Source organism: Spinacia oleracea, chromosome 2, assembly GCF_020520425.1.
Source record: "Spinacia oleracea cultivar Varoflay chromosome 2, BTI_SOV_V1, whole genome shotgun sequence".
In the NCBI taxonomy this organism is placed as follows: Eukaryota; Viridiplantae; Streptophyta; class Magnoliopsida; order Caryophyllales; family Amaranthaceae; genus Spinacia; species Spinacia oleracea.
Genome location: NC_079488.1, coordinates 61,696,511 through 61,710,180, shown reverse-complemented (window position 1 = coordinate 61,710,180; position 13,670 = coordinate 61,696,511). Strand labels below are relative to the sequence as shown.

General features: G+C 34.6%; 1 protein-coding gene across 1 annotated transcript; it reads right to left on the bottom strand.

Annotated features, from left to right (window-relative positions):
- Positions 1-363: 363 nt before the first annotated feature.
- Positions 364-9,517, bottom strand: LOC110778489 (uncharacterized). Its single transcript, XM_021983041.2, has 2 exons — positions 8,995-9,517; positions 364-812 (listed from the first exon to the last, which is right to left on the bottom strand). Exons 1-2 carry the CDS (start codon positions 9,216-9,218, stop codon positions 722-724), a joined length of 315 nt encoding a protein of 104 aa, XP_021838733.1. The 5' UTR covers positions 9,219-9,517; the 3' UTR covers positions 364-721.
- Between the last annotated feature and the right edge of the window lie 4,153 nt (positions 9,518-13,670).

The window sequence follows — 13,670 nt, the reverse complement described above, 5'->3', positions numbered from 1 at the left end:
AGAAGAGAGAACATGGTAGGATTTAGCAAAAAACTTCAATAGAGTTGACAATTTTTTCTGTAATCATAGTAGGAGAGGGCAGTGATTAACATATTATTTTTATAATGCGGAGAATGTTACATTTTCTTTGAATCATTTATTTTCCTCATGGGAAGTTCAATGAATCATTCTATAAAATCATTGAACCAAGAGCTTCATGGAATTTAAGTGCCTTAACTTCCAAAACCTTCATTCACAATACAAAATCATGCAATTAATTATTCATTTGCAACTTCCATGACTTGTACAAACTTTTAACATTACCCATCTAATAAACCAATCAAGAGTATTCTATGAATCATCTCAAACCTATAAGTGGTCACATTAGCCAACATAAATAGGTTTTACTAAATTGCGAAAATAGCATTACATCTAAATTTAACAAGTGAAATTAAGCTTGAAAGAACACAAAGGTTGCGATAATAGCAATACATCTAAAATCTAACTTGCGGAAATAAGCATGAAAGAACACAAAAGTAAGTTGTGAAATTGATCATTGACATATTTTGCATCAACAAAATAAAAAAGAAAGAGGAACCACCCTGATAAAAGATGGAACGCTAGTTAACTAACAAGAAATATGGAAATGAAAAATCGGCTCAAACCATTATCAGTTTCAGGATGCTTTAGACGCATAAATCTTCACTCACTCACTCCTGAGATGGAAGCCACAAGTCAAGCTCTACTTCTTACGTTTAGCAGCACGTTTTCCATATCCCTTCTTAGGAGGTCCCTTCCCACGACGCTTCAACATTTCAAGCTTACTCTTTCGCCTGGATACAAAGTACATAAGTCAGCTATGGTATACATGGATGGTATACAGAAACGTTACCTATCACTAAAATAGACATGGACATAATTCTGTGTCACGGATCAACTAGCTATTCTTGATTTCTAATTGTCTGTTTTGTAAAAGCTAGTAAAGCTCAATTAAATATTTGTTTGCTTTCATTTACTTCTACGCAAAAGTAACTAATAAATACAAAGGAATATTTTAATATAAAATGGGTGTATGATAGATGAAAAAAGCTTGAAAACCAGCCAAAGATACCTTTTGGTACACTTAACTTCAATAACCTGATGTAATTGCTGTTTATTTTTCCAACGTTCTTTCAAACAAAGGCTCTAAGAGAAAAACATAGAACTATTTACTTCAGCTATTGTCACACATTAACACATCGGTCACGTACTTTGCTATACTGGCAACAAGCAATGACGATTCCGGCAGGAGGGCAAGAGACAGTCAACACACCGATAACTGGAAAGAAAACATCATTTTGGTTCTTTTGTCCACTAATTCAAGCAACTTCCTTCTCACTCCAAGAAATTTGTTTATGAATGTTCATGGATTTGAGAAGCAACAAAGAACAAATGACATGCATTTGTAGTACATGAATATTCTTGTGAGTCAGTTCCTCGTGCGAAGCTACATACTCGGTGAGAATTTATTGTTCATTTTGACCCATACAGAGTACCTCAATCTGTGCCCTGTGCCAAGTCGACATTTTTTTTTCCAGATCTTTATACACTTCGATAACACACCAAACTAACTCAGGTCATGAGGTGGTTACACTAATGAAGGAGGTCTATCTCGTCTAAGGCACCAAAACAAAGAAGATGATGGCGATGACCTTAAACTGGAGATTTGTAGTTTTGCTAGTAAGCATAATTCATAAAATTTTCAAAAAATAAGGATAATGAGGTTAAAAAGTTTAACGCAGCAACCTTGATATCAATGATATATAGGTCACTATAATACTACTCTACAAACAACAACGACCAAGCCTTAGTTCCAAAATGATTGGGGTCGGCTAACATGAACCGTTATAAGGAACCGTTTGCGACTTTGCGGAACATGAAGTAAGAGAACTAAAATAAATAAAAGGTTATGTTAACGAGAGTAGACACGAGACACGAGAAAGAGGGAACACGAAAACAAGATAGGCCGGTTTAAAGAAGAGGCAAAAATATGGCTAAGAAAAACAAATGTCTTGGTGAAGGAAAGAGTGAATGAAAATTGAGAATCAAAAGAGCACCTTGAGAAACAAGATTCTACTTTGTTTATACGATTAAGATATTTCTTAAATTTGCATACCGTGTATGACAAGGATTATATCGATAAGTTTGACAGCCTCGTCATGATATGTGATCCAAACTCCAAAGTAACATGGGAGGATGTAAGTCTGTGAAGGAGTTAGAACGGAAAATTGCATAACATCTTAAGGAGTTAATCAACCTTGTACCTTAGTTGTCGTGTGATAATATTCAAAAGGCAAGCAACGAAGGAGAATGCCAGGTAAAAAAATTGTAAATCCTTTAGGCGCTTCTCGTTTGAAAAGCAAAGTGAGGCAAAGTCAAGGAGAACTCCAATAAAACGAGAAGAGCATCCTAAATCATTTTCTCGCTATTCACTTAATAAAGATAATAGCTTGAAAGTCAAGAATTATTAATTAGTAGTTTTACAATTAGCGTGTACAAGGACAAGCTTCTGCACATATGAGCTTCTTAAGGATGCATTTTCTCTTCCTTGGTAGACAATGGAAATCGTATTGAAATGTAGCGTATGATGGCAAGAACATGTACAAAATTAAGTTAGTAATCTCGGGGAAGAAAAGAACGGAAAAAGATAGAGAGTGAGCAAGGCTACAAAAAGATTCAACTTGCAAAATTGCATAATTTTCCACCAAAGTAAAGGTAGAGAGTAAGTTCTTAAATGTTAGAAAATTTTGTAAGGTAACGCAAGAAGAAAGGGTGGCTTATGAAAGGGTAACGTGAGAGATTGTTCCCTATACAAATACAAATACTAGACAATAATTTTGATCTGGAATTGAGTCTTGCTCACCCTATTCCTTTCATTGACCCAACAATGAAGGAATTGCATGAAGATGTTTTTGCATCCAAGGTATTCAGCACCACAGACTACGTTAACTTAATTCCAAGGGAGGCCTTGCCAAATAGAACATGTATTCCATTGACAATTTGAAAAGTTAATAAAGTAAGGGTTTATTTGATACAGCCTTAACCCTATGCTACACTACGTTTACTTTTCAGGCACATTTGAAAGCACCAGCATCGTCAACAACATAACAATCAAGTACGAATTCCCTATGCCATGACTTAATGATACTGCTCAAGGAACTAACTGATGTGCAGGTACTCTCAAAGATAAGTTTTCAGAATGACCGGCAGGTGTGGTGAAGGAATAATTGATTAAAACAGAGCAAGATTTATGGATGGCACTTTTGTATATAACTAGGATCTGCACCGCGCGCGCGGATGCCCATCAGAAAAAAAAACTATAAATTTTGGACTCCTAAATTAAACACGATAAAAACAAAGAAAATAGATGTTATCTTCAATGAGTTGATCCAATTGTATTACAGGTGATGAAGACTCATAGCTACTGTTTGGAGTTTGAGGAGTTGGACAATTAGGTATACAAGATGGGGACATCGTTACTATCTTATAAATATGGAGGACAATGCTTGAATGATTTAAAAATTCTATAAAATAGTCTCATAGCCAACACATTTTCCAAGCTATAATGTCCACAACCTATTTGTGTTATTTTCTGTATGAGTATTTTGGTGCCATAAAACTATCTCATATAGTTCAATCTCTACTGCTTTTACATGGGTTTTGTCAACCTTAGTCCTTGTTTATTCTAGAGAAAGAATCCTTAAAGAAAACAAGAAATGGTCTTTGGTTCTTATTGGGTGGTGGGTCTATCTTATGGTGTTCTATATGGTTTTCGTAACATATTACATTATAACCCATACAAAATCCATAGATTTGAACATCCCAAAAGCCGAATTTGTTAATTTCTTAGGTTTATTGTCACTTTTCTTATGCTTCAATGGGGTGTATGGTTGTTGTTTGAGGAGTTATGAACATGAACTCGAGCAACCATTATTGCCTCCTGAACAAGAGAGTGGTACTAAGAAGTTATCTGATTTTGGAAACTGTGGTTTTTGGAGTAAAATCACGTTTTTATGGCTTAATCCACTTTTTAGACTTGATAGGATTCAGCAGCTTGTATTAGCTGATATCCCATCAGTACCTCAATCAGAAACTGCAGAGAATGCCTCACCTGTGTTGGAAGAATCACTTTGGAAGCAGAAGATCAATGGATAGTCCCTGCAGAATGCTATAGAAAATAATGGATAGTCTCTGCAGAATTACTTTGAAAATCTTTGCTCAACAATGCCTTCTTTGCTGGTATTATTTATGCTTCTCTGTTGTCTTGATACGGTTGTATTTTCACCTTGTTCTGTTTTTAAGACTCTACTTGAATTTTTATCCAGGGGCAATGTTAGCTGTTTTCTGAAAATCCGAGTTAGCTATTTGTATTGGCTATATACAGATATGTAGCAGAAATCAGTAAAGTTCCTAATAAGATCCATAACTATTTCCATATGTTATAGTAGTGGTAATTATAGGAAGTTGCAGTAAACTGAAGTTCTAGAAACGCCTAATATGATCCCCAAGAATGTTAAGCAATTTGTGTCAAGTCCTTCGAGAGTATATTAGGCTGCCATTGACAACATAAAACACTTGCAGAGAGAAGCGAGAAGAAGAGTGATCCAAAGAGAACAGAATTTCTGAGTGGTGTATCTTTGATTAGTGTCTACAAGGCCAAACCAACTTCCTACGTACAGAGTACGTGATATCACTACTCTAACCAACACACTAATAATAGAAACTCTCCAATTATTTATACCATACTCACATCAGCAGATACGTTAACCTCTGAAGCCTTATGATTAAATACTTCATTAGTCTCTAACGTATACGAAGTAATTAATATTCCTAATAGGGACGTTTCCAGGTTGATGCTGAAACTTGGCATCCTAAAGTCAGTTGGAGGCTGATCGAGTGTCAAGAAAAACAAATTTTCAAAGATACTCTGTATTAGCCACATAATCTTCTTAGTTATCCAAGCGAAGGGGAGTCTCTCATTTCATGATCAATAAAAAAACACAAAATAGGATCCTCTCCTACTAAAGTTCTTGTCTTAAGGAAACCTAAGCCAGCCAGAAAAAACAAATCCCAAAAAAACCTCCTATCCCCTATTATGCCATATTGATAGTTCATAAGAGAATTGGATTCTCCATTTTCCTTAAGGAACTGAATGCTCTAAGAACGTACCTTATCTGATCTATGGCATAGATTAGACGTAAACCTATAAATGTCGATAATGTGAATGTGCAGGAGCTAATATATGACATGTAGGAGTGCCGAATGCAGATACAACATGCCCCTTTCAAATCTACTAAGTTATAGTCCCATCATCCTCGTATACTATGAACACGGCATACAAATTCTAGCATTATATTCTAATTTCTACTTAAGTATCAAGAAAATGTCCCAAATGCATATTTTTTTGGGTGCAAAGGAGACTTCAGCAATTATAGTACTTCTAAGTAATTACACTTTAAGAATAATCCAACCACACTATCTCCCAGGAAAGAAAACAGTAAACTCTATGCTAAGAAATCAATTACATAAATATATATATATATATATATATATATATATATATATATATATATATATATATATATATATATATATATATATATATATGCATCTTCTGCAGCTTATCAAGCACATAGACTCGCGAAACCTTACAAAAATACAAACCCAAAAAGTGTTTAACTCTTGGCATGTCATCTCATGTTTTCTCTTCATTACCCTCAAAGTTTGCTTAGCAGACAATGACAAGTTGACAACCTCCATGATATCTTCCCCAACTTTAAAAACTTGTCACACAGCGACTTTCATCAGTGATATAAAAAAATGGAAAGTAAACTCACTTTGGGATGGACTAATTTCTTCCTCGTTCCCATGCATTATATTAGAGGAAGAACTTGGTGACTAACTAACTCATAAACCTGAAACTATCTATTTAATTACAAATGAACAATAACATCCTCACTACAAAGTAATACAATTAACCAGAACACCCTTTAATTAACCACCAATCACATTAAACTAACTCACAATTAGAAATTACCTAATGTTAACCAACTAACAGTAAGTCAGTAACACATATCACACTATTCCTCTATGTAAATATGCATACAAACAGCTAGATTATTTCTTGTTTTCTGCATTCAGAACCTTCGATTTGGGTTCAGCATGATTCATTGATTATACTTTTATTGTAATTCTTCCTATTTTATTATTCTACATACCTCCAAATTATGTTACAGTTTGCATCCTATTATCATATTTCTAACCAATTTGCAAACATGGATAATCATACTCATTTATAAACCACTAAAGGCACTAATTTGTGCATCACCGGCAAAATATAGTCAACTAAGGCCTAAGACACAAATTATTGTACTAATTAGTAATCATGGAGCAGTAGCCTTTTCATGGCCATCTTGAGTAACATTCACACACACAGAGTGTCAGACTCACAAAGAAGTCCTTGGCACAACAAATCAATTAGAAGTAAATCAACAAGTCCAGTATATGCTATATGCAAATTATTTATTTGATTCAATGGACAAATTGGTTTCTTGATTAAATAAGAACACATTAGTTCTTTTCTAGTAAGGAACTAAAGTACAGTTGACTGGCCACAATCATGTATAATCTGAATTTCTAACCCATGAAAAACTACCAAGTGAAGAAAATTCGGTTACATAGTGCAAAACGGCTATACAAGATTTCTTCAAATTATCCCAATACCAAATTGAATCAGCAACAACAAACATCATAAGATATATTTAACAACCATACGACATAATAAAAACGGCAAATTAATCACTAAACTCGGAAAACAAAACAGAAGCATCTAATTACAGAATCAAGTAAATATATAAAAACATTTGATTCCTGTTGGAACTTCCAAATTAATAATCAGTAAACCCTTCAACTTGGTCAAGGCAAGATCTTAACAGAGAGAAAATTGAACAATAAAGAAAGGTCGATATAAAAGTATTTATTTTAACTATAATTTGAACATTCTTTAGATTCCATTGACTCATTAAAGATCGAAGCCACCAAAAATATAAAATTAAAAACCAATGGAAACACCAATTCATAACATGACAATTGTCATTATACACCCGAGTGTATCGTACATCCAAGGCTATAACATATTACATGTCATCATAGTAATATATGGTTACAGACTTTATACATAAATATGGATCCTAATAACAATAACAACAAAGACAAAATCAGAACAAAAAACACACACCCTAAAACAATAGAAAAAATAATTTGAATTACCCACAAAATCAAAAGAGTTCAATTTAAAGTCGGATTAAAATAACTTCAATCGAATCACCAACACCCACTAAACAATATTAGAAAATTTTAACTTCTAATTTTAGAGCAAACCTGAAAACTTTTAAAATTAATTTTGAATTTAAAGTTTCAATCAACAGTTCAATAGAAAATCAAAGCAGCAAACTTTAATAACTTCTAATAAAATCTATGTTGCAAAGATTTAGATTTCAGTAACTTCACAAGTTTTTAAGTGAAGAAATCAATAACAGAAGGAAAACCTAGGAAAAGATGGAAAATTGCAATTACCCGGAAGAAACAAACACAAAAAACCTGAATTAGAACACTTTAATTACACTATTTATCAGCAAAATCAAGAAAAAGATAAACTGGTGAAGAAGATGAGAAAGAATTAGTACCTTACACCTCCCCTAATAATCACGGCAATAAATAAATTGAAAGTATGTAAATCATGCAAACACCTAAATCAAACTATATATCCTCTTAGTTCCTTACTGGAAAAAAAACTTACTTTTCATGGCTATTGTTAAAAACCCATGAAAGAATGAATTAGTTTCTTTTCCCCAAAGATTTTCACATCCTCAGAAACAAAATGGTACGGAGCTAAAAGGATAGTTTACTGGCCACAATCATGTATAATCTGAAGTTCTAAAACCATGAATGTCTTTACTCCTTCCCCAATAATCAGGCAAATAAATCAATTAAAAGTATGTAAATCAAACACATAAATCAAATCAGTAAATCAAATGAACGTAGAAGTACTTAATTAAATAAGTTAAATTAGCAGAGTATAATGATTGAAGCTAAAAAGAACGTGAAAGCTAAACGTGAATTCACACCATTTTAAATTTATCCTCTATTAACCTTTTCCCTTCTCCTTGTTCATTTCCACTCTTTGTCTCACCATACCAAGTTGCTGGTCAATCAGAAATATGCCATTATATTACTATTATTACCTACTAGTCCTGTATCATCACCCTTTGTCAAACTTTCAGGTTTTAAGCAATATTCTGCACAATAATAGTGGCCATGCCTCGCTATTTTTTACAGGCGCTTCTTGCATATAGTATCTCGAAACACTAAGCAAGCCCACTTTCCCTGCAATGGTTACTGATTACATCTTTTACAAGTTCATTGGCCATATTTCTCCAAATTTAGAATGAAAATGTCCCTTCCCCTCCCTCTTGCTCTCTCATGTCTCCTTCACTTTATCATTATCGTTACACATAAAAAGTACTTCGTATATTGGTACCAGTGTGTTTGAAGGAAGGGAAAGGAAGGAGTGGGCTTGAATTTTCCCTCCAAAACTTTTCCTACTGTGAAAGGACTTGGTTTATTAAAGGGTGAAGAAATACAAACCCTACATTTTCCTTCCCTTCCTCTCACATCCCTCCTTGAATCCACATCAAAACGGAAGCTAGATCAACCAGTTCCCCTTCAAATCCTATCATCCAAACACGCTATATTTTGACACCTTACTCACTAATTGGATCGATAAACCCCCCCCTCCCCCGGCAAAAAAAATGCAATGTAACACAAATATAAAAACAAATGCAACTCTATCCTCAAACTAACATCCCATGAAGCATTGGCAAATAAGCAAACACCTGGTAGGCATATAGCTAACATAATGTCAAAGCAGAAAAATACGAAGCGATAAACTATAAAGAGAAAGGGATGGTGTCATACTCTTGTTCTTGGCTAAGCATGATTTGAGGATCGTCATGCTTAATGTCATAAGGGTACCACTCAGAAACTTTGTCACCAATGAGTTTCTTCCTCAGCACCTTATGGGCGGATCGTTGTGCTGTAGGGTTTAGTATATGCCCAAATATTTGCGCCCTTGCCTCCGCGACTCCTTTCACCACAGCGGCCGCCACCACTTTCGTCAGCCCTGCCGCCGCCGCACCCATCTGTGGCGAAACTCTAACACCTGAACCCGATTTTAGAGGATTCGATTTCTGGAAATGATTCAAATCTATGAAAGTTATTTTCCACTAAATTTTTTTGGGTAGAGGAATATTGTTATTTCCACTAAATACTTGCAAATTGTAGGGTGATTTCAAATAAATAACCGCAATTTGCACAGCACTGATCACAAATCTCCAATAAATGGGTAAGCAAAGCAAACAAAACAAAAAAACGCAGTTGGTATATGTAACTTGGTTACTTTGGTGCTAATTATTAATGGCTAGAAAGGTATTCACTCATCTCTAGATGCTTACTAGATGAAACGATGACGTTTCTAATAAAATGAAACGCGCTCGATGTACATGTTTCTTACAAGCTATAAGTATAAAAGTTTCACGTGAAGTAATTCTATAGCAAACTCCTCATTTTCTCTCTCCTCTAAACTCTCGTCATTTTCACTCGCATCAAACCGCTCATTCTCTCACATCAAACAACTGTTTTTGCTCCTTTAGAACCTCCAATTGCAATTTAATAAATCGCAATTCAGCGAAATTCTTCACAATTCTACAAACTAGAGGCGATTTTGAAGATTTTAAAACCCTAAAAATGGATGTGCTTCAAGAATTGAAGCTTGTGTTCAGAAAAGGAGTAAGGGAGAAGTAAGTTTAATCATAACATTTTTGTTTATAATGTTCATGATTTTTTCACATTTACTAGAAATTATTTGGTAATTTGATTTTTTTGCAGAAATCCGAAGAGTCGAGTGGAAACGAGTGCGTCTAGTCTTGTATTATGAGTGATTTTAAATGTTGAAATCGTTTTATGAGTAATTTAGAAGTTGTATGTGAATTCATAAGTAGTTAAGTGGAAATTTAATATGTTCAGATTTTATAAGCAGATGTTCATTATTTTACTAAATGACTGAAGTAGCACCTGTCTAAATATTGTCATGTTTAAATTCATTAAGTAGATGTTCAAACTTGATATTGTGGATTAACTTAATTTGTAGTGGATGGAGTGCGTATATTCTTGATTTTTGTGTGAATTTTATTGTCCAAATCATTTTATTTGAGTGATTAAATGTATGTGGATTTAAAAGTGATTTAGAGGTTGTATGTGATTTAGTACAAAATTGATCATGTTCAGTTTTTATAACAAGATGTTCATTATTCTTTATCAGAAGAGGTTGTATGTGGATTTAAAAGTGGTTTAGTAGAATATTGGTCATGTTCAATTTTTTTTAAAAGATGTTCATTATATTTTATTAAAAATATCTGTAGTGGTGATGTACAAAATTTGTCATGTTCAAAGTGTAACAGTAGATGTTCAAACTAATATTGTTGATGGAATTATTTTGTAATTTAATTTCTAATGTAGAAATCTGAAACCGTTGAAAATCAATGGAAGCGAGTGCATTTGCTATTGAAACTTGAGTGATTTTTAATGTTCAAATCTAAATATTGTATTAATTTAGTAGTTGTTCATTACTAGCTAATGTTGTCGCCTCAAAGGTATAAGAAATTCTTGGTCCCTCTTTTGGTAACTTGATGTTTTTGTTGTTGGGATTGTTGTTCTTGGTGGTTGTGGTAGTTATTTCTGAATTTGTTATGTTCAGTTTATAATTCATCATGTTCAACTTATAAAAGATGATGTTCAATGCTCAATTTATAAAAGATGATGTTCACAAATAATAACACTTTGTGTTATGTTCAGTTTCTCGACTCTCGTGTTCAACTATGATATGTTGAACACTTTTGTGTGATGTTCAGTTTCTCAAGTCTTATGTTCAACTTATACAAAATCAGTTCAACTAAATTCAACTTATAAAACTATGATATGTTCAATACTTTTGTGTGATGTTCAGTTTCTCAAGTCTCATGTTCAACTTATAAAGAATTACGTTCAATTATATTTAACTTATAAAACTATGATATCTTCAACACTTTGTGTGATGTTCAGTCTCTCATGTTTTATGTTCAACTTATACATAATCATGTTCAACTAAAATCATTATGATTTTTCTACAGGAAGGAAAACGTTAGTTCATCAACAATAGTAACAGTAATAACTTACAACAATTATCATATGCCTTATTAAGGCTGAGTCTAAGCAAGCAGAAAGCAGCAACCAATTCATAATAAATTCACAATTTTAAAGACAATTCACCCTCTTGCGGTCCTGCCTTATTAAGCCAACAATTTTTGAATTTACATAAATCAAATTAAACTGTTGTTTGCTGCAATTTTCGAATTCAAATACATAAATCAATTTGAATTACCATTACACATTTACACTGCTGCAGTTTTCGAAAATTAAATGATAAACATAAATCTAATTGAAATTTCAAAAATTAAAGTATGAAAATTGAATACATAAATCAAATTAAAATTTCGAAAATCAATTCATTAAAATCACCAAATCAATTGAAAGTATCAGTACTCAAATTGAAAGAAAAAGTGAAGAAAAATTGCAAAAGAAATTACCTTGTGTGGACTGAGTAGCGATCTTCAATGAAAGAAGAAGAAGAAGAGTCGTAGAGGTACAGTAGCAGCGTGGGCATCAAAGTCGAGGGAGAAGGCTGAGAAGAGAGCTTCAATTCGAGCAAGAGCAGCTAAGCACCGAGCTTCAATTCGAGAGGAAGAGGAACAATAGCTGCACGAAGGAGAAGATGAAGTTGGGGCTTAGGGCATGAACAGTATCCACGGGGGGTTTGTGTTTTTTTGTCTTAAGTGGGCTTCAAACACTGGGTTTTTAGTTTGGGCTTCATTTCAACTACCAAAAGCAGGATCCGTAGAATCGGTTGTGGGATCGCGATTCTATATGATCCCACCGATTCTATACGATCCTGGACGATCCTAAATACGATCCTGGAGTATTTGCGATTTTATCATCGATCCGGATCGTTTTGAAAATTCTGGATCATAGGATCGTACGATTCTACGATCCGGATCGCGATCCTAATAACATTGGTAATAAGAAAGCAACACAACACCAAACAATAGCACCAAACAGCGAGCCAAGGCAAGAAGCGTGTGAAAGGTTATGAACAATATAAAAAATATATATTCATGCGGAAAAACCATAAAGCCAGGAATCCAAATTAATTGCCACATTGTCAATTAGCATAATTTAGGGTACATACTGTGATGCGTGTCTTCCCTAGCTGCTCCCGAACCGAACAAGAAAAAGTCTTTAGAGCTCCAAGTGTCGCCCTTCCGTAGATAGTCCACATCACGTTCGGATCCGCCTTAGGTTCAACCAACTAGGATATTTACTAAGGTTTTATGCACTCGGGTTAGGCTATTAATTATGTTCTCCCGTAAACACAATCTATGTAAAGTATATGTTATATGAGTTATATAAATTGTGAATGCTAATCACATATTTATAGAGTAGAAAATAGAGACTTAGAGTTCTACTAGGAAACCAATTACTAATCCTATCTGAAGGAAATAATGCCCTTGGTCCAAGTATTCATTAAATTCTAAGTCTAATAAATGCGGTTCAGTATTAATTAATTATGCAATTTAATAATTCAGTAAGATCAAGTGAGCTGAATGCCTAGCTAGAGGCCGCTTCAGTTCAAGTGGAATTAATAATATTAATCCACAACTTACTCTTGACTGAACCTGTAGGGTCGCACAAATAGTACGTGAACGGATAAAGTATTTAAGTGAATTAAATACTCCATTTATGAATATTCGGAATCGATGGATCTCGGTTCCAGTGGGAGCTGAAATCGTCAAAAGGCAAATTATGAATACTCCGAAAACGATGATATTGCCGGAAACGGAAATATGGATCATAACGGAAATATAAATATTATCCAAGTCGTAGATGTTGCCGGAAACGGAAACATGGTACGTATCGGAAAATATTATTGGAAATAGAAATATTACCGGAATCGGAAATATTGCCGGAATCAGAAATATTATCGGAATCAGAAATATTAAATATTTGTTCGAAACGGAAATAAATTCCGGAATCGGAAATATTAAATATTGTTCGAATCGGAAATGAATTCCGGAATCGAAAACGAATCGGAAGCGCAACGTACGAAATAAACATCGGACGAGCTTGCTAGACGCAAGGCCCAGCACGAAGCCAGGCCCGCGCCTAGCAAAGCCCACGCAAGCGAGCAGCAGCAGCGAAGCCCGCCAAACAAGGCAGGCCCAATCGAGCACGGATCAAGGCCAGGCCCAGCCGAGCAAGGCAAGGCAGGCTGGCAGCAGCGCCCTTGCAATGGGCCGCGTGACTGCCACCGCTGTTGGGCCGAGCCGCGCGCACAACACGCCCATTCGTGGGCTGCGTGTGTGTGTGTGTTCGTGCAACGCTACGAATCCTTAAACGCTTAGGATTGTCCGATTAACTATTTTCCTAAATCCACGAGAGTTAGTTGTTTGATTAAACACTTAATTCAAAGGATTAATTTTAATAGAATTCTAATCGAATTA